This window comes from Coenobita brevimanus, chromosome 32, assembly GCF_032717465.1.
Source record: "Coenobita brevimanus isolate Jiangsu-jjx chromosome 32, ASM3271746v2, whole genome shotgun sequence".
Taxonomy (NCBI): Eukaryota; Metazoa; Arthropoda; class Malacostraca; order Decapoda; family Coenobitidae; genus Coenobita; species Coenobita brevimanus.
The window spans coordinates 8,683,065-8,708,343 of record NC_136985.1 but is presented as its reverse complement, the minus strand read 5'-3'; the positions used below and the strand labels follow the sequence as shown (position 1 = coordinate 8,708,343).

Here is a 25,279-nt window from a genome sequence, read left to right as displayed (position 1 = left end):
GACTCCGGTGTCCTGTTGGTGGAGGAACTGAGTGAGAAGAGGGCTAGTGTACCAGTTGTCCAGGTACAACACATGACCACGATGAAGGTACTCCTCTATCATTGTCTTCACCACGGCCCCTGAGAGTCCAATACTACGATCTTCTGTTATATCTGTCTGTGCGCCCGTGTACAAGACTATGTCTTGCACATAACCAGTCTTACAGTCACACATAACAAAGATCTTGAACCCGAAACGGTGTCTCTTGCTGGGTATATACTGACAAAAGGAAATATTGCCTCTCCACGGCACAAGCCTCTCTTCTATGTCGAGGTCTCTGTAAGGATAAAACGACAAGCGGAACATTTCCCGTAGGTGATCAAAGACAAGCATATTTCCCCTCATTTTATCTGTGTTATCGGCATTAGCAGGGTCATCTGCATCATAAAAGTGGAGGCGGCGGAGAATCTGCTGGAATCGATTACAACCCATTAACTTTCCAAAGAAAGGTGTGCTGGTCATTGGGTCCGTGGTCCAGTATGCAGGAATTTGATTTTTTCTTACAACACCCATCAAGAGAACCAGGGCAAAAAATAGGAACATCTCAGGAAGGGTTACAGGATAGTCATATTGCTGGGAGTGCCTGCTTGTTGTACCTAGACGTTCACTTTCACGGCGCTGGCTTCAAGCAAATAAACTATGCGGCCCACAAACTCCTCCCCAAAGAACAGGTGGAAGAAATCCACCCTAGTGGAGCCCACGTGCATACCTCAAGCCGTGCAACCAGACCGCCACTCCTCAGTGAAAGGGTGAATGATGGGAGTAAAATTACTCCCATCTTCCCAGTTCCACAACACACTACCGTCTCCAGCCTCGTCCCCATCGTCGCCTTCGTCAGGGTCGGGAGGGGAGGGTGGTGGGGGAGGTTGGGGAGGTGGAGAGCGGCGCCCTTCCTCACTCGCACTTCTTTTCCCTCTCCCTTTTCCTTTCCCCTTTCCCTTCCCTTTCCTTCCTTTCCCCACATCATGAGGCTGTGGGGAGGAAGTGAAGGAATATTGTGGGGTGAAAGACGTGCTAGGGAGCAGCTCTACCTCGCCTCCCCGATGCCCATGTACACCACATGCTTGTGCTGCCTCCCTCACACCACTTTCCCTTTCACCACTCACTCCTGCCACACCACTTTCCCTTTCACCCCTCACTCCCACCTCACCACTTTCCCTTTCACCCCTCACTCCCGCCACACCACTTTCGCCTTCCCCAGACAATAAAGAAGGACCATACCTGATTTGGCTTCTAGCCGCACCTTCTGATCCTCGCGGTGAAATTTTCAGCCTCCCAACCATGAGGTTACATCACGTCCTACGCCGCCGTCGTCATCCTCGTCCTCGTCCTCATCAGAATATCTCTCTAGGGGCTGGAGAGAGGTCCGTGCATGTGTATGGGGTCCAGGCTGGCCTTCCCTCGCCTTACGGTAGGTAACATACCGCTTTTTCCTCGGCGAAGGGACCTCCTCATCACTGATGGTTATTTCCCCCTCAGGTTGCACATAATCCCTATCCTCCACATCATCATCCAGTGGAGAATCATTATCTCCAGTGAAGGCATCCAGGGTGGATTGTATTTCGTCCTCAGAGAGACCTTTACGCACCATGTCTGACCTGGGTCACTGCTGACAGGTGAGTGACCGAGACAAGGGCGCAAGCAGGTGACGTGGGTTCTGGGAGGCTGCCCACCTGGTGGCAGTTAGGGGAGGCTTGCCTGGGTGGGCGAATCGAAAATCTCTCGTGAATTTGAAAATTGTGCAAATTATTGACTTTGCAATTGAGGCGTGTTAAAGTACGTTGATGGGATTGGCAATGACAAAACGTGTGGACGTTAATTCACATCGACGGGATGCCACGTGTTAATGCGGCAGCATCCGGATTGAGTCTATCGGATACGTTTATGTGACGCAACAGAATGTGGTGAATGTTTTTGGCATATCCGATAGAGTTAGGATTCTGGGGCTTGAATGGTGAGTGAATGGAAGTGTGGCACATTGGATTGGGCAAATCTGGGAAGTCTGGGCATTGCTACTCCTCACCCTGCCCTAGGGTTGGGAAAGGAGGTCCGGATGATAGTGATGATGATGATAGTCATTTTCCTCTAATAATTGAGATACCATTCCATCTACATTTGAGTACATTAAGATGGCCGTATTGTTCACATATTTGACATTGGTTGAGTCACTATCTTCCTTTTATTTAGTCACTGCTGTTTATGTGCCAGTTTTTTAGTTGCAATCCTACTGCACTAAAAAAAAAAAAAAAAACTTCTTTCTTCATCTGATTGTGCACCTTTCTTTCTTTTTGCTTCTTCCCTCTTTTCCTTTAGTAATACCCATTCCTTTTGAGTTAGGCACCTTTTCATCCACACTTCTCTGTACTCTTGTGATTCCTTAAGATTGTTAGCATTTTTTGATACCTCTTCTGCTTTTCACACTTTGGAAGGTAACTTTAAGGAGCCTTGACCTGTTTCTCTCATATTTCCCTAATGTCTTAAATTCCTCTGCATCATTCTCACAGGTTACGTATGATACTACTTTCAATACGTTTATTATAATTACCATCTCTTTGTTATCTCTGGTGATTTTATTCTTTATTTCTTCTTCACCTTTATTAGTGATGACGATAGATTTGTTGATCCAAGCTGTTTCCTTTATCAGCCTTGGGTTCTTCCTTATGTTGTCTTTCACCTCTTTTTGTCATGGCTTTTGCTTCAGCCTTGTTTTTTAGATCTTGTCTTGTTTTGGCTACTTCTGCCCATGTATTTTATACTTCCTCTGAGTAGTTTCTCATCATTTCATTTGCCCGAGTTATCTTTCCATCAGTGTCTCTACTTTGCTCTGTCAGATTACCTGCTTGTCTAATGATGTTGTTATCATCACTGTACCTCTTCAAAACTCTTTCATGGGTGACTACTGTATTTTCCATTTCATTCATTTTCTTCCTCAGAATGTCTACCTCAGTTGTAGCTCACGTATTGGTGCATCTTTTCTCTTAAATCCCTTTACCAGTCCCTAATTTTCTTCCTTTTGTTGGTACAGTTTCTTCCCTATTTCCTCCAATTCCAGTTTGAAAGTTTCTTCCAATTTGTTCACTTTCTTATAGCTATTTTATTAAATGTAACCAGCTCCACCAGGTTTGTGTAGTCATTTTTTTTTTTACTGTTTCCCTTCCTCTTTCCTAGTTGCACTTCTTGAAAGTACGCCATCTTATAGAAATATACTTTCTACTTACAGTTTAGCATCTCCATTCCGTCAGTGTTGGAATTTACCCAGGGCTCGTCTGTTTACCCGACACAGCACCTGTCGTCTGCTAATGCAGCAAACTCTTCAGGGCTCTGACCACTTGATATACTTCCTTTGTGTGTGTGTGTGTGTGTGTGTGTGTGTGTGTGTGTGTGTGTGTTCCCGAAATATCTCTAAAAGTCGTGGAAGAATTTTCACCAAACCATGATGAAACAGCAATTATGTGAATGGGCAGAAGTGATTAACTTTTGGTTAGGAGTTGAACAAAGGCACCCATATACCATCTGCCATACATCAAACTGGATTTTGGCCAATATCTCAGCAACGGATAAAGATATTTTCTTAAAATCAGGTTTGTAGGTAGCTTGTACCTTAGCCGATATATTTTGCTGCTGAATAGCATTTAGCCCCCTGAATGCTTTTGTTTTTCATTTCACTAAATGTTTAAACAGACTTCACAGGACCTGGAGCAGTGGCTTCTTCATCGCAGGTCTACCCCCCAGAGGCTGTCGAAGAGAAGAGGACAGCATGGGGGCCAAACCACCGCAACCCTCCCCGGCCCCTCACGGGGCCCGAGTAACTGAGAGTGGCTTCGGTCGCCTGGGTAAGTACCACATCTCCCAACACAACACACACAACAACACCGTTTTTTCTACACCGAGAAATGACTCCCCGGCTGTCATTTCTCGACGACTTCTTCTAGCCAGGGACATTGAGAGCAAGCCAGGACCCACCAACAAATACATATATCCAACATGCTCAAAACCTGTCACGTCGAGCTGACTGACAAAGGGTTCAGTTCAGTGTAATTCCTGCAAGAACTGGACCCATTACACCTGCACAACACGTGCATCCAGAAAACATTACACAAACACCTGGACCTGCTCCTTATGCTCCTTCCCCCCACCCACTAAACTCCCCACCAATCCTATTCCTACTTCCTTCACACCTCCACAGCCAAACCCACCGATCCCTCCCACACCATCCAGTCCCCCAACGCCTCTCATTCCAACCCATCCTAATCCACTTCAACCCTTACCTCCATCACAACCTCGTCCTACCCCTTCCCCTCCCCCCACACCACCTCCCCCCCGTGCTGCAGCAGCCAACACACATCGCACACACAACATAAACATCCTTCAGTTAAACATAGATGGCATAAACACCAAAAAACAAGAACTCACACAATTCATCAAACAACAGAACATACACATTGCCATCTTACAAGAAACAAAACTACACAGAGCACAGAAAACACCATTTCATAACCTCACCACCATTCGACAAGACCGGGCCGACGGCGGTAACAGTGGACTCATCACCCTGGTACACAAATCTATCAACTTTGCTGCAGATACCAGTGCACACACAAAGTCATTTCTCCCCCCACATGACACCACAACAGAAATACAAGCAATTAAAATACGCACTGGTAACAAATCACACATAACAATCGCTAACACATACATTCCTCACCAATCGTCCCCAGCAGTACCACACAATTATTCACCACAGATACACCACATTACTAACGTACCCAACATCATCCTGGGTGGTGATTTCAATGCCAAGTCGTCGGCCTGGCATGTCAACAACCCTGACACAGACAGAGGGCTTGTACTACAATCCCAGACAGATCATCTTTTCATACTGAACAATCTAGACCAACATACCCATATCCCACACCAAGCCCTCTTCCTCCCATCTTCCCCAGACATCACCTAGCTTCTGCTCCCCAAACCTCGTCCCCACTACATCCTGGAGAGTGATCAAAACCCTAGGTTCTGATCACCACCCAATCATCATCACTACCAAAACCAGAATCACCCCAGCTGGCCATAAACACACATACACTAATTATAAGACAATCAACTGGGAGGCCTTTGTAACTGAAACAGAACAACATTTCGAAACACTAAACAGTACACTCATCAAAAACATCAACACTCCTGTGCACACTTTCAATTCAATTATACAAAACGCAGACAAAAGACACATCCCTAGAAGCAACAGAAAGAGACACATCCCCAACTTCACACCAGAAATTCAAGGCCTCATCAGACAACGAGACACACTGCGACACTCCCCAACACCTCATACACAAGACACCGTACAACAAATACAAGAACTCAACACACAAATAAACAATAAAATATCAGAACAGCAAACACTGAACTGGAAAAATTAACTCCAAACACTTGACCACAAAACAAACATCAGCAAACTCTACAAAACACTAAACAGCATCACACTTTCCAACAGCAACATCACAGTCACACTCTGCCATCACAACAACAGACACCATACCCTCAAGCAAACAACAAGCAAATACTTTCATCAATCACTTTTCACAAGTCACCCATCTAAACCCCCATCCCGAAGACTGACGTATCATCCGACGTAAGAGACAGTTCCCCACAGACCCAGACTATGCACCTTTCACTTACAACCAGACGAAGCACATCATTAACAACCTTAAGCACTCATCTGCCTGTGGACCAGACAACATAAGCAACATTCACCTTAGACACGTTGGACCACAGGGCATACAAGCACTCACCAACATATCAAACTACAGCTACTCACACAACATAATACCCAACGTCTGGAAGCATGGCATTAACATCACTATCCCTAAACCCAACAAAGACCCAACGTTACCTTCCTCGCACCGCCCCATCACACTCCTCTGGACCCCCTCTAAAGTCACTGAACGATTGGTACTACAACTAGTCACACCTCACATTCCCCTAGCCCAGTCACAATATGGCTTTAGGCCACTACACTCCACAAACACCCTTCTTACAGACCTTACATAGAGAGTTTTTGATGGCATAAATTCAGCTAGGCCACCACACAGAACACTCCTAATCACATTAGACATCAGCAAAGCTTTTGATGCCATCCCCCGCTACAACCTCGCAAACAAAATACTCAACATAAACATGCACAATAACAGAAAAAGATGGTTGGCAAACTACTTAGCAGGCAGATGTGGACACATAACATTTGCCGGTCAGTATTCTAACATCAGAAACTTCACAAACGGCGTCCCCCAAGGATCTGCTTTGTCCCCTAAACTCTTTAACTTATACATGCACGACATACCCACACCCCACACACCACAGATACACATAGCTTCCTATGCAGATGATATTATAACACTTACATGTACGCACCAAAACGCAATCACAGCTTCACACATCATCCAACCTTACCTCAACACACAACACGAATGGTTCACCACAAATAGGCTCAAAATAGCCCCTGCCAAATCTACAGTGACCCTTCTCACAAACTGGACAGCAGAACACAGTCACATCCCACACCTCACCATAAACAACACTTCCCTACCACACACACACACACACAGTCAATCGAGGCAGACGTGCGACATCGACGCTCTGTACTGAACCAACACGGCCAGTGGCATTTCCTAAATTAGTATCTTTGTATGAGTCAAACTCTGTATCAGGTTAGACTAAATGATATTTCATTATTAAAAGAAAAGAAAAAAAAGTTTAAACAAGACTTGTTCAAACAGAAAAGGGAACCAAGACGAAAGAATGCGCTGAGTCAGCTGAGGTTTGTTTAGACTACAGCAACACGGGAAACGTAAGTACATACTCTGGACTTTTAGTATTGCAAAATGGATACATACTTTAGTAAAGCAAATTTGGAAAAGAAAAGGGATAAAAGTAGAAAGCCAAATGATGATTTCTACCAAGAACTGGTTGAAGTAGAGACCCACAATAGACTGGTTGAACATGTACACAAACTAAAAATGGCTTTCAAAAATGAAATTGATGAAATAAAGAAGCAGATGCACTTGCAAAAGGAAGAAATAGAAAAACTAGGAAGGGAGGCCAACAAGAAAGACACAACCATCAGTGAACTAACAGTGCAACTGAGTACACTTAGGAAGAAAATGAGTGAAATGGCAAGTACAGTAGTCAATCATGAGAGTGTTATGGAAGAGTTCAAAAATGACACAGAGACAATTAGGCAAGTAAGCAGTCTTATAGATCAGAGCAGTGATATTGAGGAGAAGATAACACAGGTGAATGAAGCTGTGCAAAGCTACAAAAATGATGTGGAAACCACGTATGCTGAAATGGTGAAAGTAAAGAAAGACTTAGAAACAAGGGTGGAGGAAGAAAGCATTAAAAAGGAAGTGAAAAGAATAATCCAAAACAATCCAAAGTTAGTTAGAGATTCAGTAGATATAAACAAATCTATAGTAATCACTGGTATAGAAGAGGAAGAAGTAAAAAACAAGATCACAAGAGACAAAAAGGAGATGGCAAATGTAATTCTGTAGTAAAGACATAGAGGAACACAAAAGGTTAGGGAAATACGAGAAAAGCAAGACAAGACCTCTAAAGGTGACTTTCCGGAGTGTTAACACTGTGGAAGAGATACTAAAAAATGCAAAGAATCTTATGGAAAAAGAGGAGTTCAAAAATGTATGGATAAAAAGATGCCTAACATAAGAGGAACTGGAATTACTGAAAGAGAAAAAGGAGGAAGCAAAAACAAAAAATGAGGGAAGATCAGAAGAGGAGAAGAAATTTTTTTACAAAGTAATAGGATTGCAGGTACGAAAGTGGTACACAAACAGGATGGAACAAAAAGGAGGAAGGTAGTAAAACCACGTCATGAGAAGTATATAAACAAAATGATAAAGTTGATGTACTCAAATGTGGATGGAATGGTATCTAAATTACTAGAGATGAATGATTATGTCAGAGAAAATGAACCACAAATAATATGCCTAACTGAAACAAAATTAACACCAAGGATATCCAATGACATACTAAACTTAGAGGAATACAATATATGGAGAAGAGACAGAAATTTAAAAAAAGGAGGAGGAATTATAATATTAACTAAAAAAATCTAAAAGTCAATGAAATAAAACTAGATATACCATCACAAATAGAACTGATTGCAGTAGAGATCAACACATCTGAAGGGAAAGTAATTGTAGCCAATTTGTACATGCCACCCAGATCAAACACATGGGAAAGAGATGAATATGAGGACCTGGCGAGAGTACAATTCAGAGTTTAAGATCATTACTACATAAAATGGAAGAGAAATCGGAAAGAATTATACTAACTGGGGATTTTAATACAAATATAAATTGGAATACTCTAGATATAATTAGCCGAGAAAGCTGTTGGGACCAAAAGCTCCTGGATCTTGTGCAAGAGTTTTTCCTAACGCAACATGTGAGGGAAACCACCAGAAAAAGAGGACTTGATGTACCTTCAGTGCTAGATCTAATATTTACTAGGCAAGAAAATAAAATTGACAGGTTAATATATCACCCTCCACTCGGCAAAAGCGATCATGCAGTACTAAAGTATAACTTCAGGATAGCATATGATATAGTAAACAGCAATGACAGTTACAAAAAGAGCCTAAACTATAAAAAGGGAAATTATCAAGACCTAAAGAAGTATTTCTTAGAAGTTGATTGGGAAAATAAGCTTAGAGGACAAGATTTAAATGCTGTATATAAAAAATTCTGTGAATTTTATGAAATAGGAGTCCAGAAGTACACCCCACAGCACAAAGAAGCAGATAAGAAAATACAGAAATGGTTCAATACAGAATGTAAAAAATAAAAAGAAAGAAGAGATTTGTTGTGGAACAGATACAGAAGACAATAGTGAAAGGGCATATAATAATTACAAACGGGCAAGAAACGATTATACAAGAATAAGGAGGGAAGCCCAAAAACAGTTTGAGGAGGATATAATAAATAAAAGTAGTGATCAAACAAAGCTGTTTTACAGCTATTTCAGAAGCAAAACCAAAGTAAAAGATATAATACAATCCATTACGGACGAGGGAATCACTTATACACAAGAGAAAGATATTTGTGAAACACTAAATAAGAATTTCCAATTAGTTTTTACAGAAGAAAAAAATTTTGAGAGGGACTATGTGGAACACGCATGTCCACACGTACTACCAGATATACAAATAGCAGAAAAAGTAATACAGGAGGAGTTAAGTAGATTAGACAGAGGAAAAGCAAGTGGTCCTGATGAAATTTCATGTTGGGTACTACGAGAATGTGCAAAGGAGTTAAGTAAACCATTATTTATAATCTTCAAGAAATCATTGAGTCAAGGTAAACTACTTGATATTTGGAAAAAAGCAAATATTGTCCCCTTATTGAAGAAAGGAAATAGACAAAATCCACTCAACTACCGAACAGTATCACTGACCAGTGTTGTAAGCAAGGTATTAGAAAAGCTTATAAGAAAAGCTTGGGTAAATCATCTAGAAGAACACAGTATGATAACAGAAAGACATTTTGGTTTCAGAAAAGGAAAATCATGTGTTACTAATCTGTTGAGCTACTATGACAGAGTAACAAACACAATACAGGAAAGGGAAGGATGGGTGGACAGTATCTATTTAGATTTTAAGAAAGCTTTTGACACAGTACCACACCAAAGACTTTTATGGAAACTGTACCATCAAGGAGGAATTCGAGGCAAACTGTTTTGTTGGATGCAAGACTTTCTCATAAAAAGAGAAATGAGAACAGTGCTAAAAAGAAATTACTCATCATGGAAAGAAGTGACTAGTGGAGTACCACAGGGTTCAGTGCTGGCACCAATCATGTTTTTAGTGTATATAAATGATATAAACAGTAATACTGGAAATGAGAGCTATCTGAATATGTTTGCAGATGATGCAAAAATACAAAGGAGAATTACTAACAGAGACTCTTGTAAAGAGCTACAAGAAGAATTAAATAAACTTCATGAATGGAGTAGTACATGGTAAATGGAATTCAGTGTGGACAAGTGTCATGTAATCAAGTTTGTTAAAAGTGGAAAAAGACCTGATTGGGATTATAAGTTAGGAAATAAAACCCTATACACATCAGAAAGAGAGAAAGACCTACAGTAGGTGTGATTATCAATAACAGACTATCTCTGGCTGACCACATCAGCGAGAAGGTACGGAACATGTATACACTACTTGCAATTATGAGAATAGCATTCACATACATAAATGAAGACATGCTAAGAAGGATAATAACATCATTCATTAGACCAACCCTGGAATATGCATCAGTAGTCTGGAGTCCTCATCTCAAAAAACACATAGACAAGATTGAAAAAGTTCAAAGGGCCGCTACAAGATGGATACCAAGCTTAAGGGACCTAAGCTGCGAAGAAAGACTAAATAAACTGAATCTACCAACACTACAGGAGAGAAGGAAAAGAGGTGACATGATAATGCTATATAAGTGCATATCAGGGAAGGAGAAAATAGACATAAATGATTACTTAACATATGGAGAAGCATCAGCAGGAGGACACTGCAAAAAACTGCACAAGAAGAGAGGTGATAAAGACGTAAGGAAATTCAGTTTCCCAAACAGAGCAATTGATGAATGGAATGCACTACCGAATGAAATAGTGTGTGCCAAAACAATTCACAAATTTAAGGATATGTACGATAAATATGGTTTAAGACACGGGACAGTACGAGCTTGACTCATTCCTGTAAAGATACAATTAGGTAAGTACAATTAGGTAAGAACACACACACACACACACACACACACACACACACACACACACAAAATACTTGATGTAACATACAATACATCAATGTCGTTTAAATAACACATCACAAACATTGAAAATAAAATAACACCAAGACTCAATGCCTTGAGGTCACTTGCCCGTACAACACTCGGACACAACAAAGAAACCACCACCAAAGTATACAAACAATACATACGTTCAATGATGAATTATGCAAGACCTGCCTGGGCTCCTAACCTCACCAAAACACACTACAACACTCTACAGACCATACAGAACAAGGCCCTGAAAATAATCACAGGCTGCACAGTTACTACACCCACAGACCACCTACATCAAGAAAGCAAAGTCCTCAAAATCAAGGATCACCTATTGTAGACATGAGAGGCACCCAGTTTCTTGCTGCAGCCTCCACAAACCCACAACATCCACTATATTACATGGCAGCACAACCGCCCACACCAAGGAACATCAAAACAACACCCAGCACACGATACCATACACAAATACTGTCATCTCTCCCCTCTCGGCCACCTCAGACCAGCTTTCAGAAGCATATCCACACTCAGATCACTCGCCACTCTATTCAGTCACTTAAAGACAACACACAGCTGCATGGATGGCCTTCTGACATCCCCCCTTCTCAATCCTGTCTCCCTCGTGAGGACAGGGTCCACCTGGCCAAGCTGAGATGTGGGCACCATCCAGGCCTCTTAACCCACGCCGTCCCGGCGACGTGAATTAACGTCCGCACATGACGTGCACTCATGTCCCGGCAACGTGAATTAACGCGGCAACATTGCAAGGTCCCTAATTTGCACAATTTTCAATTTTCGCGAGTGATTTCGCGAGTGATTTTTGGCACGTATACACGGGACACCTTCCTCTATTCATCTACAAGATACCAAGCAGGGACAATGCCTTACACCGCATAACCTCTCCCCCCCCCCTGCATGCCATTGTCTCGGCAATTCACCTGTTACCAGTGACCTGGCCAATAAAGACATTCAGGGCCAGAGTGATTCCCCAATCTATGACAATGTGGAGGACAAAGTTTACACAGCATTAGAGGAAGAAACAGTCAGAAATGATGATCAGGTAATGTGGGAAAAAAAAAGGTCATGAATGGTGATGAGTTAGTGAGTGAAACAATGCTTATAATGCCTATATTACTGTTTGAAAACCAATATACTCTTGTACTACATATAAATTCGTACCAAGTAAATAAATAAATACTGTTTATGAGTGGATAAAATAGTTACCCTCCCATAGAACTCGTTTTCTTTGGTGCCAGCCTGTTAGAAAACCCAGTCAGGTAAGGAAATACTAACCTACATCGAGTATTTTAAACCTCAGGTTAGCGATTTCTCTATGAATTTTCGATTTTTCTCACCAAAAGCGGATGTTTGAGCCAAAAAAAAAATGGTCCAAAAATGTCGGGACTGGGGCGTACCACTGCCCAGAAAACGTCGGGATGGGGCGGGTTAAGCTACCAGAAGAGGCTGGATGACTCCGTCGCTGATGCCTGTCCAGGATGCAACACAGCACCCCATACTATTAAGCACCTTATGGAAAACTGCATTGCACACAATCACCCACGCCAACAACACAACATACACTCTTTGAGAGCTCTGTGGAAAAACCCGGTCTCGGCCATGGCCTTCCTAAGGGATTCTGGGCTTTTCGGCCAGATTGCCTAGGGAACAACTACTAGTACTACTACAGACTTCAGAATGAGATTTCTAACTTCAACCCAGTAGAAACCATTCTTACCCTGGGGTGACGGTTTGGCACATTTTAAAAACATAAAAAAGGAGGGAACCCTGATTGGGTCCTATGATCTTTGAGACTATGACCTGATAGATGAATGGTAGTAAGCCAAGAACCTTCCTCACAAAAGCCCACCTGCAGCAACTCAGAGTTTTGGAGGGTTAAGTGTCGCAGTAGAGAATGTAGCCCATCTTTCATGACATTCTTTAGAAGCTGCAGCAAAATTCTGTTGTCATTTGTGCAAAGATAACCTGCCATGCCTGCTCCACAAGGGAACTGTTGAGGTGTTTGAGTAGATTGGGAGGAACTTCACCTGCTCGTGTCTGAGTTTCACCTTCTCCATTTGCCTTGAGGACACTATGGTCACAAACAGGACTCTTCCTGCTCTAAGAGGATATACAGTTCTCCACCCACCAGCTATTATTGACTGTGGTACTCGAGGTGGCTGTCCTCTACTTTGCTGTACTGTCTGGTCTCTCTTTCAGGCTGTGGCTGTTCAAATACACCTGGGGAGGAGTTACATATTCTGTTTTCTTTATTTATCCCCCCACCCTCTCCACGCCCCTCTGTGTTTTGACTGCTTCATTCGCCAGCTTCCTTGGCCATTTGTTCTAGGGGACGTAAATGGGCGTCATGCTTTGTGGGGTGAAGATATATGTAACACTTTTAGTGATCTCATGGCATTATTAGCCGAGGATTTGGATCTGGTTCCTCTGAGCACGGGAGACCTGACGCATTTTATGTTCAAACCGGTATTCTATCTGTTATTGATCTCACTAGTATCCCGTGATTCTTCGCAGAACTTTTCATGTGAGATTTTGTCTTACTTGAATGGTATTGATAATTACCCTATTGTGGTTAAAGCATGCAACTCTGTGCTAATGAAACGTGTACCTCCATGGTGTTTGGGTTCGGCTGACGGGAGAGTTTGCAGAACACTGTCGTCTCGACTGTAGTGTTCCCAAGTTTCAAAAGGCTGATGATGCAGAACAGTATTTCACAACTATATATCAGGCCTTTCCTCAATTCCACGAACGTCTGGAAAGTTTTGCGGGTGACATATGCCTTGATGGGATGAGGAGTGTGCTTTAGGTAGGTGTGTCCACAATGCTGCTTGTGAGAACCATACGAAAAATAAAGATGTCTTCTTTTAAATTCGGTTTACGAAAGCTCGTGCCTGTTATCAGTGGGTTCTGAAGAGCTCACATCTAACCTTGTGGAGTACGTATGTCTTCTCAGCCACCTTATCCACTCTTTTACCATTGGTTTGGAAGAAGATGATGAAAATAATGGGTAAGTAAGGTCCAAGTAAAATGGAGAAATAGAAGAAGGGGAGGACGGGAGGAAGGAGTAGATGTAATGAGAGTGGAAAGGTTACAAGAGGATGAAGAAAAAAGGCAGAATGTAAGAGACAAGTGGAGGAACGATTGGGTAAATGTGAATTGGAGCAGATGGGGGACGTGGAAGGTTTGTGCAAGATATTCACAGAAGAAATATGTGCGCATGTGAGGTGGTGCGTGGGGTGAAGAAAAGACGAAAGGGGGTGCAAGGAACAGCATGGTGGAATGAAGAGGTGAGACAGGCTGTAGGACAAAAGAAGAAAACATATAATGAATGGAAGTTGAGAGACGGAAGAAAGAGTTATATGTAGAAAGGAAGAGAGAGGTGAAAAGATTAGTAAGAGAGAGTAAGAAGAGAGTGGATGAGGAATTTGGAAGGAATTTGAGTGTAAAGTGGAGGGAATGTAAGAAAATGTTCTGAAAAGAGGAAAAAATAGTTAGACAGGGTGGCAGTGAAGTTAGTAGAGGAGTGAAAGATAAAAATGGCACATTAATAGTGGAAAAGGGAGAAAAAGTGAGCAGATGGAGAGAACACTTTAAGGAATTGTTGAACATAGGGAATAAAAGTAATGATAGGATAAGTGGCTGGGGAATGGCTGGGAGAAGGAGCGGCGTGAGAAGACAGGAAGAAATCAGTAGGATGGAAGTTGTGGAAGCAATAAAGTCAAAATGGGGAAAGCCCCAGGAATTGATAGAGTGTGTGGTGAAATGCTGAAGCATGGGGGAGAGATAATAGTAGAATGGATGTGGAAGACGTGCAAATTGGCCTGGGAGGAAGGTAGAGTCCCGGAGGATTGGAAGTCAGGTATAATTATTCCCTTGTACAAAGGGAAAGGGGAAAAAGTGTAATAAGAAAAGTATATGGTAGGATACTTATTGACAGAGTTAGGGAAATAACAGAGGAAATAGTTGGAGAAGAACAGGGAGGCTTTGGGAAGGGAAGAGGTTGTGTAGATCAGATATTCATTCTTAGATCTTTAGTGGAAAAGTTTCTAGAAAAGGGAAAGGAGTTGTATGCGGCCTTCATGGATTTGGAGAATGCATATGACAGGGTGGATAGACAAGGATTGTGGAAAGTACTAAGAATATATGGGAAGTTGTTGAATGTTGTGAAGAGTATGTATGATGGTGCTAAGGCTGCAGTGTATGTGGATAATGAACTGAGTGAATGTTTCTGTTTGAAGGTTGGGTTGAAACAGGGATGTGTCCTGTCTCCATGGTTGTTCAATCTGTACATGGATGGGGATATAAAAGAGATACAATGTAGGGCAGTGCATGTTGGAGTGTAAAGTTATGGTCTTTGAGAGAAGTGAAGTCAGTGAATGTACAGTACAGTGAGGTTTGATGATCAGGAAATGGAAATGTGAGTACGTTTAAGTACTTGGGTAGTGTGATGAGTAAGGATGGAAGTTTGGAGGGTGAAGTGCTTGAAACTGTACAACAAGGAAAAAAGGTTGCTCGTTCCTTGAAAGCAGTGATAAGAAACAGGGAAGTGAGCATGGAAGTGAAAAAGTTACTACATGACAGTGTTGTGATACCAACTCTAATGAATGGAAGTGAAGTTTGGACGTTGTTGGAAGGACACAAGTCAAGAGTGAGAGCAGTAGAAATGAGGTATTTGAGAGGAGTCTGTGGAGTCACATGGAGAGACATTCTGACAAATGAGGAAGTGAAGGAGCGTTGTGGAGTGGATGTGGATGTGAAAGGAAGCGTTAGGCGAAACACACTGAAGTGATTTGGCCATGTGGAGAGGATGCAGAGTGAGAGACTGACGAGGAGAGTGTATGTGAGTGAGGTGGAGGGGGAGAGAGGGAGGGGGAGGCCGAGGATGAGATGAAGGGATGAAGAGGAGAGGTATATGAGAGAGGGGGGGGGGGTGAATTGGGAGCGGGGCAGTGAAATGGCGGGGGACAGGGCGACGTGGAGGTTATTTGTTTGTGGCCACCCCGTATGGGAATAAGGCGTCCGGCAATAGATCGATAGATAATCACTGTTTCCTCCCTTGGTGCTTAAAATTCAGGGATCTTTTTTATCCAGCTCCTCTGAAGTAGCTTCAACCCTTGCAGAGCATTTACAATGTTTTTTTTGTTCAGATCCCTTCAAGCTATTTAGCTTATTCCGGCGTCAACAGGAAAGGTTAGGTATTTTATTTATGTACACTGAATGGGAACCTTATGTTTTCTTTGCCGTCTGTGAACTTAGGGCTGCTCTCCAGCAGTGTAATGACACTGCTCTTAGGCCTAATGACATTCCTTATGCTATGATTTACCATTTATCGTACGATTCTTTGTTATTATTAGTAATTAATAAGAGAATAAGGGATGAAGATAAAGTATCCACTGATTGGGGGATGGGTATGGTTCTTCTATTTCCTAAGCCACTTAAAAACTATATTTTTAATGAGTCTAACTGTAGTCCCATTTGTTTGACATCTGTATGCTAACTGTTTGAGAAGATAGTTAGGGGGAGGCTGGTTAAGTAACTAAAGAAGATATTTCTTCTTTATGTCACAAAGAGGGTTTCATAGGATAAGATGTACATTGGACTACCTCATCGGATCTGAGTCAGCAATCTGTGAGGCTTTTGCATCTGAACATATTGCAGCTTTGTTCAATGACCTGGAAAAGTCATATGATACGGCATGGCACCATGGCATTCTGAATTAACTTCATAGTTTGGGGCTCCATGATCACCTGCCATTGTTCCTTAGTGACTGTTAGTTGAACCGCAGGTTCCATGTTCGTGTGTTCTCCTCACTCTGTCCTATGAGTTCAAGCGGAAGGTGTTCCACAGAGGAGTGTGCTAAGTGTTCCTGTACATGCTGTTGCCATCAATGACATATATACTTGATTCCCTGCCACAGAGGGTGTCTTTTTGCTTTTATGTGGATGACCTAGTGATATGGTTTGCTGGATCCTAGATGTGTGCTGTTGAGAGGAGGATGCAGCTGGTGCTGGAAAGGATCGCCAGCTGGGCAGACTGGAGAGATTTTCGTTTTTATCCAAGCACGAGTGTAGCAATCCACTTTTATAGATTAAAGGGGCTGGCGCCTGCTACAGTGCACGGTGAAGACTAAGCTTTCATATTCTGCCCGATTCCTTGGTTGTCGAGGCTGATGTTCATTCCCTTCTTTTATCTACAGCACAAGTCGCTAATCAGTTGTTGCTGGAATCGTGTAAGATATAATCCAGAGTCATTAATTGCTGCTTGTGTATCATGGCAGCCATTTTTTCAGTATCATGTTTCTCATCCTCGCACTCCACATTCCTTTAGGTACAGGGTCAGGCAGATTATGGGGAATTTAGGTCCCTCTGCATAGCCTGTCTGTCCTGCTTGGCAACAAAGAATTGCACCATGGTACCTTGCCGAGGTGCAGGTGTGCAGGGATCTTTAGGATACTAAATCTTCTTTCTCTTCTCTGGCGCTTCAACAGCCATCAGTTATTTTTGGATCATTCGTCCATTCACAGAGCACCCCTTCCTGTAGATAAAGATGGTTCAAAGTCACACACTAATTGTTTCTCATCCTCGCACTCTCCATTCCTTTGCATACTGGGTCAGGCTGATTATGGGAGATTTAGGTTTCTCTGCAGTGTGTCTGCCCTGTCCGGCTCCCCAAAATCGCCCCATGGTGCCTTCCTGAGGTGAGGCTGAGGTTACGAAGTCTTCTGCCTCTTCTCGGGTTCTCCATCAGCTGTTTAGGAACATTAGTCAGTTCACGAAAAACTGTCCTTGTACTGTATATACAGATGGTTCAGAGTCAGAAACTGGTGTCGGGTCTGGGGTGAATTTCCCAGATTTTATAAGGGTAAGAATTCTTTTAAATTCCACTATTTTATCATCAGAATTTACTTCAGCTCATCCCCTGCCCGCGCATGTCAATGTGTACTGGAATGAGATGGAAGATACATTAACAAAATCCGCTTCTTCTCGATGACCCCTGCCAACTACTCCATTCTTGCTTTTGATATGACACCATAGTTGAAGTATGTGATTCTTATTTGCTGGCAGAGTCTGAGTGATGCTGTTGTTAATAATAAATTAAGGGATGTTTTTCATAGGGCTCTAGTGCCGTGGGTTCTGCCCTCCATGTCTTAGCGATTGGAGGTGGCTGTTGCCCAGCCACGCATTGCGCACTCATGGCCTAGTCATGAGTCCCTAATGTGTGGTGGGACTCAACCGTATTGTGATGATTGTTTTGTTCCTCTTCCTGTCCGTCACTTGCTAGTCCTGTGTCCGAGTCTGGGGGACCTGCGGTGGAGGTTTCTCCATAGGCATAGCAGGCCGGATGGTGCCTACTCTCTGTCCTTCATACTTGGAGGAGCCTTTGGCTATCTAACTGATAATTTTATCTTAAGGAAGTGAGCTTCATACACCTTTTATTGTTGATTGATGGTTTACTTACTTTGTTGTCATTTTTTCCTTGATAGATGTATCGATTTTGTTTTAGTACTCGGGTTTTAACGTTTATTCGGCGTCATATAATCGAGCTGTTGCAGCGCCACCATTTTTATTTCCAATAATTCAGTTCAGTTCTCTTGTCATTTACAGAAAATGTTTATTCATCTCAGGATATAACTCATCGAAGACTTGGCATTAGTGATAACTCGTTTACTACTACAGATTTATTCACAACTAGGTAAAAGCGCTTGGAGGTTGCAAAAACACAATATGTAAGATATCATCTCTCTGAAATAAATAACTTCTTTACTACAATAATATCAATAAAAATATTGCTATCTGCAGTTATTGTTACTCAGATAAGGGGTGAGTTTGCTATAAAAAAAAAAAAAAAAAAAAAAAAAGCATTAAGCCAAGAAATTAAATTCCCTTACTCACCTGCGATATAATCCTCAGACATTTATCAATCTGAGGTGTGTAGGGGGCATCATGAGGCACTGGCCAGGCTAACGAAACCTGTAGCAGCTTTTCCTTGCCTAGATACAAGGGGGAAGTGCCATCTAGTTTAGCAAAGTTCCGGGATATTATCAGCTGCATGTTCAGAGGGGCACCAATATAAGCACTCCTGAAGTAAACACAAAAATAGTAAAATGTAATAATTCACCCAGACGCTTTCCCCACCTAGAAATTATATGAGGTAGGATAAATATGGACGGAATATTCGATACTGGGAGAATAAAGAATAGCATGACCAATAGAATGGGCCACACAATCATTCGTACATCATTCAGTCCTCTGGAATCCTTGCTCCTTGTCACATGCCAAACCATCTACACGTTTTTCGCTCCTTCAAATTCAGCTGACAAATGTCTTTTCAACTGACTGTTGATATAAAATTGTTCCGCTTAAAACTGTTCCACTTAGAATACAGACAAGAACGTAAAATCCATCCTAGGCAATTTACCAACCAACAAAGCTCCAGACCCACATCGAATTCCTCGAATTGTTTTGGAAAAAGTGCTTCCCAGAACTTGCTTATGTTTTAGCTAAATTATTCATGCTATGTTTACGTACATTGTGGCAGGTGAGGGCGCTCACAATCCACTCACTTGATGTAGTGCTGCTCTCGAGTGCCTGCCCTTTGCTCTCCTCCATCCTTCTTTCCTTCCATCCTTTTCTGTCTTTCTTTCCTTCATTCTTTCCTCGTCCTTCTGCCTACGGATTACTTTACACTCCCTCTTCTGTCTTTTTCCTTCGTTCTTCCCTCTTCCTTCTGCCTGTAGGTGACTTTACACTGAGTGACAAGCCAAATGGTTTCCTGTACACCAGGAAACCATGTACTATGCTGGGTGGTAACCATATAACCAAATTTTGGCGCCTGGTGGTTTAGTGGGTAATTACGGCGCTCCTATCGGATTGACCTGTGAAGGTTCATATCCAAGGGATGGTTGGGGTTAATTGCTCAAGTAATGCCACTCAGTGATTAGTGAGGCTGGTCATTCTCATCTTAAATGTCAGGACCAACTTGCCTAGCTCCGGGCTCCTACGCTTCTCATGGGGCAACGTAGGATTGGATGATGGATGGATGGATGGATGTTTACGTACTTTTTCATTCCCTAATTCTTGGAAAGAATCCAATATCGACCCAGTTCTGAAGAAAGGAAGTTCTTCTGACCCCTCCGATTACCGACGAGTATCTATCATGTCTTCTCTTGGTAAAGTATTTGAAATTGCAATGAATAAGCACATAATTAAACATATTGAATACAACATCTTAAGTAGTACAGGCAGTTTGGTTTTCGCCACGAAAGATCCAGTAGTGATATACTCAATCTCTTGACTCACACCATCCATCAATCAGTTGACCAGCATGGTGAAAATGATGCAGTAGTCTTTGATATATCTAAAGCTTTTGACAGAGTGTGGCACCATTCCCTGCTATCCAAACTCCCTTGCTATGGACTAACATCTTTTGTTCCTCTGATTTCCTGATGTCTCAGCGACGGAAATATGAAAGTAGATGATGTATATTCAAATATCCTTCAGTGACCAACGGTGTGCCACAAGGATCAGTTCTGGCTCGAACCTTATACCTAATTCATATTAATGATATCAGTCACTCATAATCAGTTCACTCATACACAGTTGACTCAACACTTCACAGTACATTCACACTTAAACACCCATTCACAATGTTTGATAATCTCTAACTCACAACTCAGCACAGACATCTCCATAAATCAAGAGTTATCTAGGATCACTGAATGGGGACAAAATAACATTGACTCAATGTAGTAAAACCAAATATATACAATATAATAATAGACAGATAATGCCAGTTTCCTATATTATCTTCAATGCTACTAATATTCCCATCTCCAAAAGTATTGAAATTCTCGGTGTCTCACTTAACAATGCCCTCAGCTGAACCTCACAAGTCAAATCACTTGCTAAAACCGCCTCAAAGAAACTTGGATTATTGTGCAGTGCCCTTAACTTCTTCACTGACAAGAAGTTAGCAGTAATTTATAAGAATCATGTGCACTCTCAGCTTGAATATTACTCACCCTTGTGGAATGGATGCGGAGAGGTTGCACTAAAACAACTAGACAAAATTCAGAACAAAGCTGTTAGAATTATCAGTAACCCTGATATTGCAAATAAACTTCCTCACCTACAGTTAAGAAAGAATATTGTCTCCCTTCCATTATTTTACAGATACTTTTACGAAAAATGCTCAGACGAAGTTGCATCCATTGCGCCACCTCTCCATGCCTTCCCCTGTGCTACATGGGTATCTGGTAGCACTCATGAATGTCACACTGTCATATTGCAGAACTTCCGCCTATCAGAAATACTTTTATTCCCTGAACTGAATCTCTTTGCAACTCGCTTCCCCCGAGTTGTTTCCTCCCAAACTTCAACCTACAGCTATTCAACTCTGTTACAGACTTTTATGAATCGAGGACACCAGTCATTTGATGTATGGATTTTTTCTTAGTCATTTGTTTTTCCTTCCTCTGTTCTGTTATTTAGAAAAAAAAAAAAAGTATCACTGTACGTAAAACCAACTCACTTCATCTTTAGAGCTGCGTTGAGGCCATCCATAACTTCTCCCCCGACCATCATGCTCCCAAGTTCTCTATAGGCACTTGATTCAGAGTTTAAAAAGAACTTCTTGTATGAATCATCAAAAGATCTTACTGTCACCCTGTAACATGTACAAAAAAAAATTGTTTAATTAGTATTACTACTGAGGCCCCTAGAATAACGCAACACCAAAGTTTAACTTCAAGATACATTTAGTGTTTTTTGTTAACCTTAAAACTGGAAAAAGAAAAATGCCATATTTGCATCTCGAATGCTATCTTGTGACAATAAATTACTCGTAAAACCAAGATATGATGTTAGTCACGAAAAAGTGCTATGGAAAGAAAGGGAGTTGGAGTATTGTCTTTTCCTGCCACTGAGTTTCTGAAAAGAAGCTACAAATTAAAAAAAAAAAAATAAAATAACGGGGGCAAGTTAATTTGAAAGAGCTATAGTGTTTTTATTTGGTCTTTCTCTATACCGTTTATTACAGCACATTTCTTGCATTTATCCTATATGAATAATAATGATAAAGTTACACAACTGTCTGAATATACGATAAACAATGAAATGAATGATTTCCAAAGTGCTACAAGATGTGTGGATCCAGTCCATCTATTAAGGCAGACGGTGGAAGAAGCATCAGCAACAGACTATACGGCAGTGATGCCTCTCGAGAACAATGCATGTGGAAGAGAATAAGGTTACGAGCGGTGAGCACAAAAGTAATGAAAAAAGAAAAAAAGTAAAGCCGGAGATAAATATTGAGGGATGGAATATTTCAAGTATGGTTATGTGGATGATGTATTACGTGGTACTTGAGAACACCATTTGTTGATTCTCTCTGTGTTGCTCTGCTTTTGAACAATCAGGTCAGAAAGTAACGTGACGAAGGATCTGAATAAAACACCAGCTGCTGGGTGAAAACTAAATCACTGTGTGATATGTTGGCGAATGAGGGGAAACACAGAACAGAGAGTTTAGAACTTTGATGCAGTGATAGAGCAGTGATAAATAACAAATGGGCCCAGCATTAACTTACATTTCAATTTCATCCAACACCTTTGCGTCCAAACATTTGTTCTTCGATATCTCACCTGTCAACTACTTTCACCAGCTCCTCAGCTGTCTCTGGTCTGGGTGGCAGCCTTGGGAGGGTGAGGGAAGCGATGAGGCTGGCTCGATATGCTGTGCCCACCACTACACCGAAGAACAACCATGTGCCGACCAGGATGTGGTTGGACTGACTGGTTGAGAGGCGTCCGTACAGTCCCTGGCCAAACAAGGTGCCCACAGACTCCAGCACCACCGACCCAGTACTCAGCACTCCATGCCGCGTTTGCCACGTTTTCCTCCTCGTAATCTGTAAAACATACATATACAGTGATATACGTACATATACAATGATATGAATGTGTAGCTGTTTCATTATTGTGTCATAGGGGCGAGCAGTGATGTTTCGGACAGTGGAATGGTTTTGATAATACGAGCCATGATAGAAAGTGCACCTCCTCGCATCTGCTACCGTCAGGAAGACACACAATTCTAATGAGGTCATTCGAACATTTTTTTTTTTTTTTTTTTTTTTTTGCCAGCTGCTTGGTGTGTCCAGTTTCGTAAAGTAAATTTGATCTTTTTCTGCATTTCTTAATGTAATTTTTCAGCTACATATAGCACGCTGTAAAAGAGTGAAAATGTCATGGAATAGTCAGATATTGGTCATAGTGAGGGTATGATTTATTATTCATTATTTTAGAGTTCATTTGATTAGGAATGGCTAAAGTTCTTTCTTCGTCGAAAAAGGCAGACCAAATTAAAACTGTATGAAAACAAAATTAATTAACAATTCCATGCTGTGGTTTCAAGAAATCAACAAGTGTGAAGTAGCCCACCACTTACATGACAGTGGTGGCTGTAGTATATATAGGCTCGGGGTGGCAGTAACAATCCGAATCCATTCTTTACTCATCTATACCATAAATATGTATTCCAGCAAAGTGTTTAAGGATATGTTGTATAAAAACAGCAATATATATTCTTTAATTTCTTATTGCATGAATCTAACATCATCCAAGAAGAGTATTTGTACTTATAGCTGTAAAATGAAACTAATATTTTTCCATTATATTTCTTTGTTGCTCACTCTGATTTTCACCTGTGAGTCTCCTGTTAAACACTCACTTGAACCTATCGTCTGGAGTTAACTGGAACAGATAATAGAATTAATCTGACCAAGGAAGTGTTCATGGTACCAGAATAAGGACCTGTCTCCACTGACACATTCACCTAAATAAAAATCATATACTGTTGGCTCATGTGATATAAAAGGGAAGAACAAGAAAACGCGACCATGAGAGGGTTAAATGCATCATTGTCCTCGGTGAGTATAAAACAATAAAGAACAATGGCAACAGACAGATATGGCACCATACGGGACTTCGCTAAACTGAAGAACAATATTGTGCTTCGCTAGAGTAAAGCACATTTGTGTAAAAATCCTGAAGGAGCTAAACTGAAGCATTGCCTTGTGAAAATATATTTTCGTGTGCGACTAACATTGGAAGACAGCCCCGGGCTGCTGCTCGAGAATGTCCCACGTCTGAATAAATTATAATGATAAACAACAACAACAATAATAATAATAATAATAATAATAATAATAATAATAATAATAATGGTAATAATAATAATAATAATAATAATAATGGTAATAATAATAATAACAACATAAGGAACCGTTTTCTGCTACCTGTTATTACTAATACTGGATGTGCCCGTGGCTGACCTCTTGCATGTTTACCTTGACAAGTGTGAAGCAGACAGTCAGCGTACAAGCCAAGACACCGATCCACACTTGGCCACTCAGTGGGTAGTAGAAGCTCAGCCAACTGGGTGTTATGACCGGCGAGGCCATGGCGAATTTAGCAGCGGTTTGATCAAAGGCAAAAGTCACATCCCATCTGGAAACATTGTTAGAAATAAAGAGGCGACCGTTTGTAGTTGTTATAGTCATTTGTTACATCCAGCCAAAGGGAAGAATTTGTTCTTGAATGATATTAATAATATTAATAATAATAATGATATTATTAATAATAATAATTTTAATAATATCAACAGTAATTATAATTGTACAGGAGGAAATTGGCGTAAAATGACTAATATTTTGGGGTAAGAGTAAATTTGTTTGGGGGCATTTACAGTACTTAACTGATTATACTAAGTTGTGGCGCATAGCGGACATCGGCTACACTGAACAATAGAGGGCAGCAGTGTGCCGTCCAAGTCATCAGAGGTGAAGTGGACGAAAGCAGAAGTTCGGAAGTCAGGACATCACTACCTCAGCTACAGAGAACACCTGCACGCGGCAGCAGAAGGGCTCGATGCTAACAGTGGGCCATTTACCAACACAAGATATTGCAGCTGTAACTTTTGTAACCTTGCATCGTGTGACACTGTTACTTAAAATGTGGAACTGTTAAATATAGAATTTTATATTTTCGTCTGTATTTCTATAGTCCATCAGTCTCCAGGACAAAGTGGCGCTGTGGACAGGATGGAAAATTTAACTCTAGTAACGACAGTGGTGACTGATGAATAAAATCAAGCTGAAAATGAAGATGCGTATGATGTGGTTCGGTTCGAGAAGTTAAAGTTGAAGAAATCTCGAGCCCAAGCAGTGTTCACACGAGCAAGGCATAGGTTACTGCAGGTGTTGGATGAAGATGAAGCACCCAGTCGTCGGCAAGTGAAGCAAGAGTGTTCTAGATTAGAATTAGCTTCTGAAGAGGTGATGGATGCTGCATGGGAACTGTCTGGTGAATATGCAGA

At 41.5% G+C, this 25,279-nt stretch overlaps 1 protein-coding gene across 1 annotated transcript in view; it reads right to left on the bottom strand.

The window, feature by feature from the left end:
• The window catches only part of LOC145395586 (ionotropic receptor 93a-like), a 66,282-nt gene extending 41,917 nt beyond the window's left edge, over nt 1-24,365 (bottom strand). The window contains exons 1-4 of the mRNA XM_080269157.1: nt 24,252-24,365; nt 22,549-22,814; nt 21,438-21,572; nt 18,800-18,986 (exon numbers count right to left, since the gene is read on the bottom strand). Coding sequence (XP_080125283.1) covers nt 18,800-18,986; nt 21,438-21,572; nt 22,549-22,814; nt 24,252-24,365 — 702 coding nt within the window. The remainder of the gene's footprint in view (nt 1-18,799; nt 18,987-21,437; nt 21,573-22,548; nt 22,815-24,251) is intronic.
• Nucleotides 24,366-25,279: the final 914 nt, after the last annotated feature.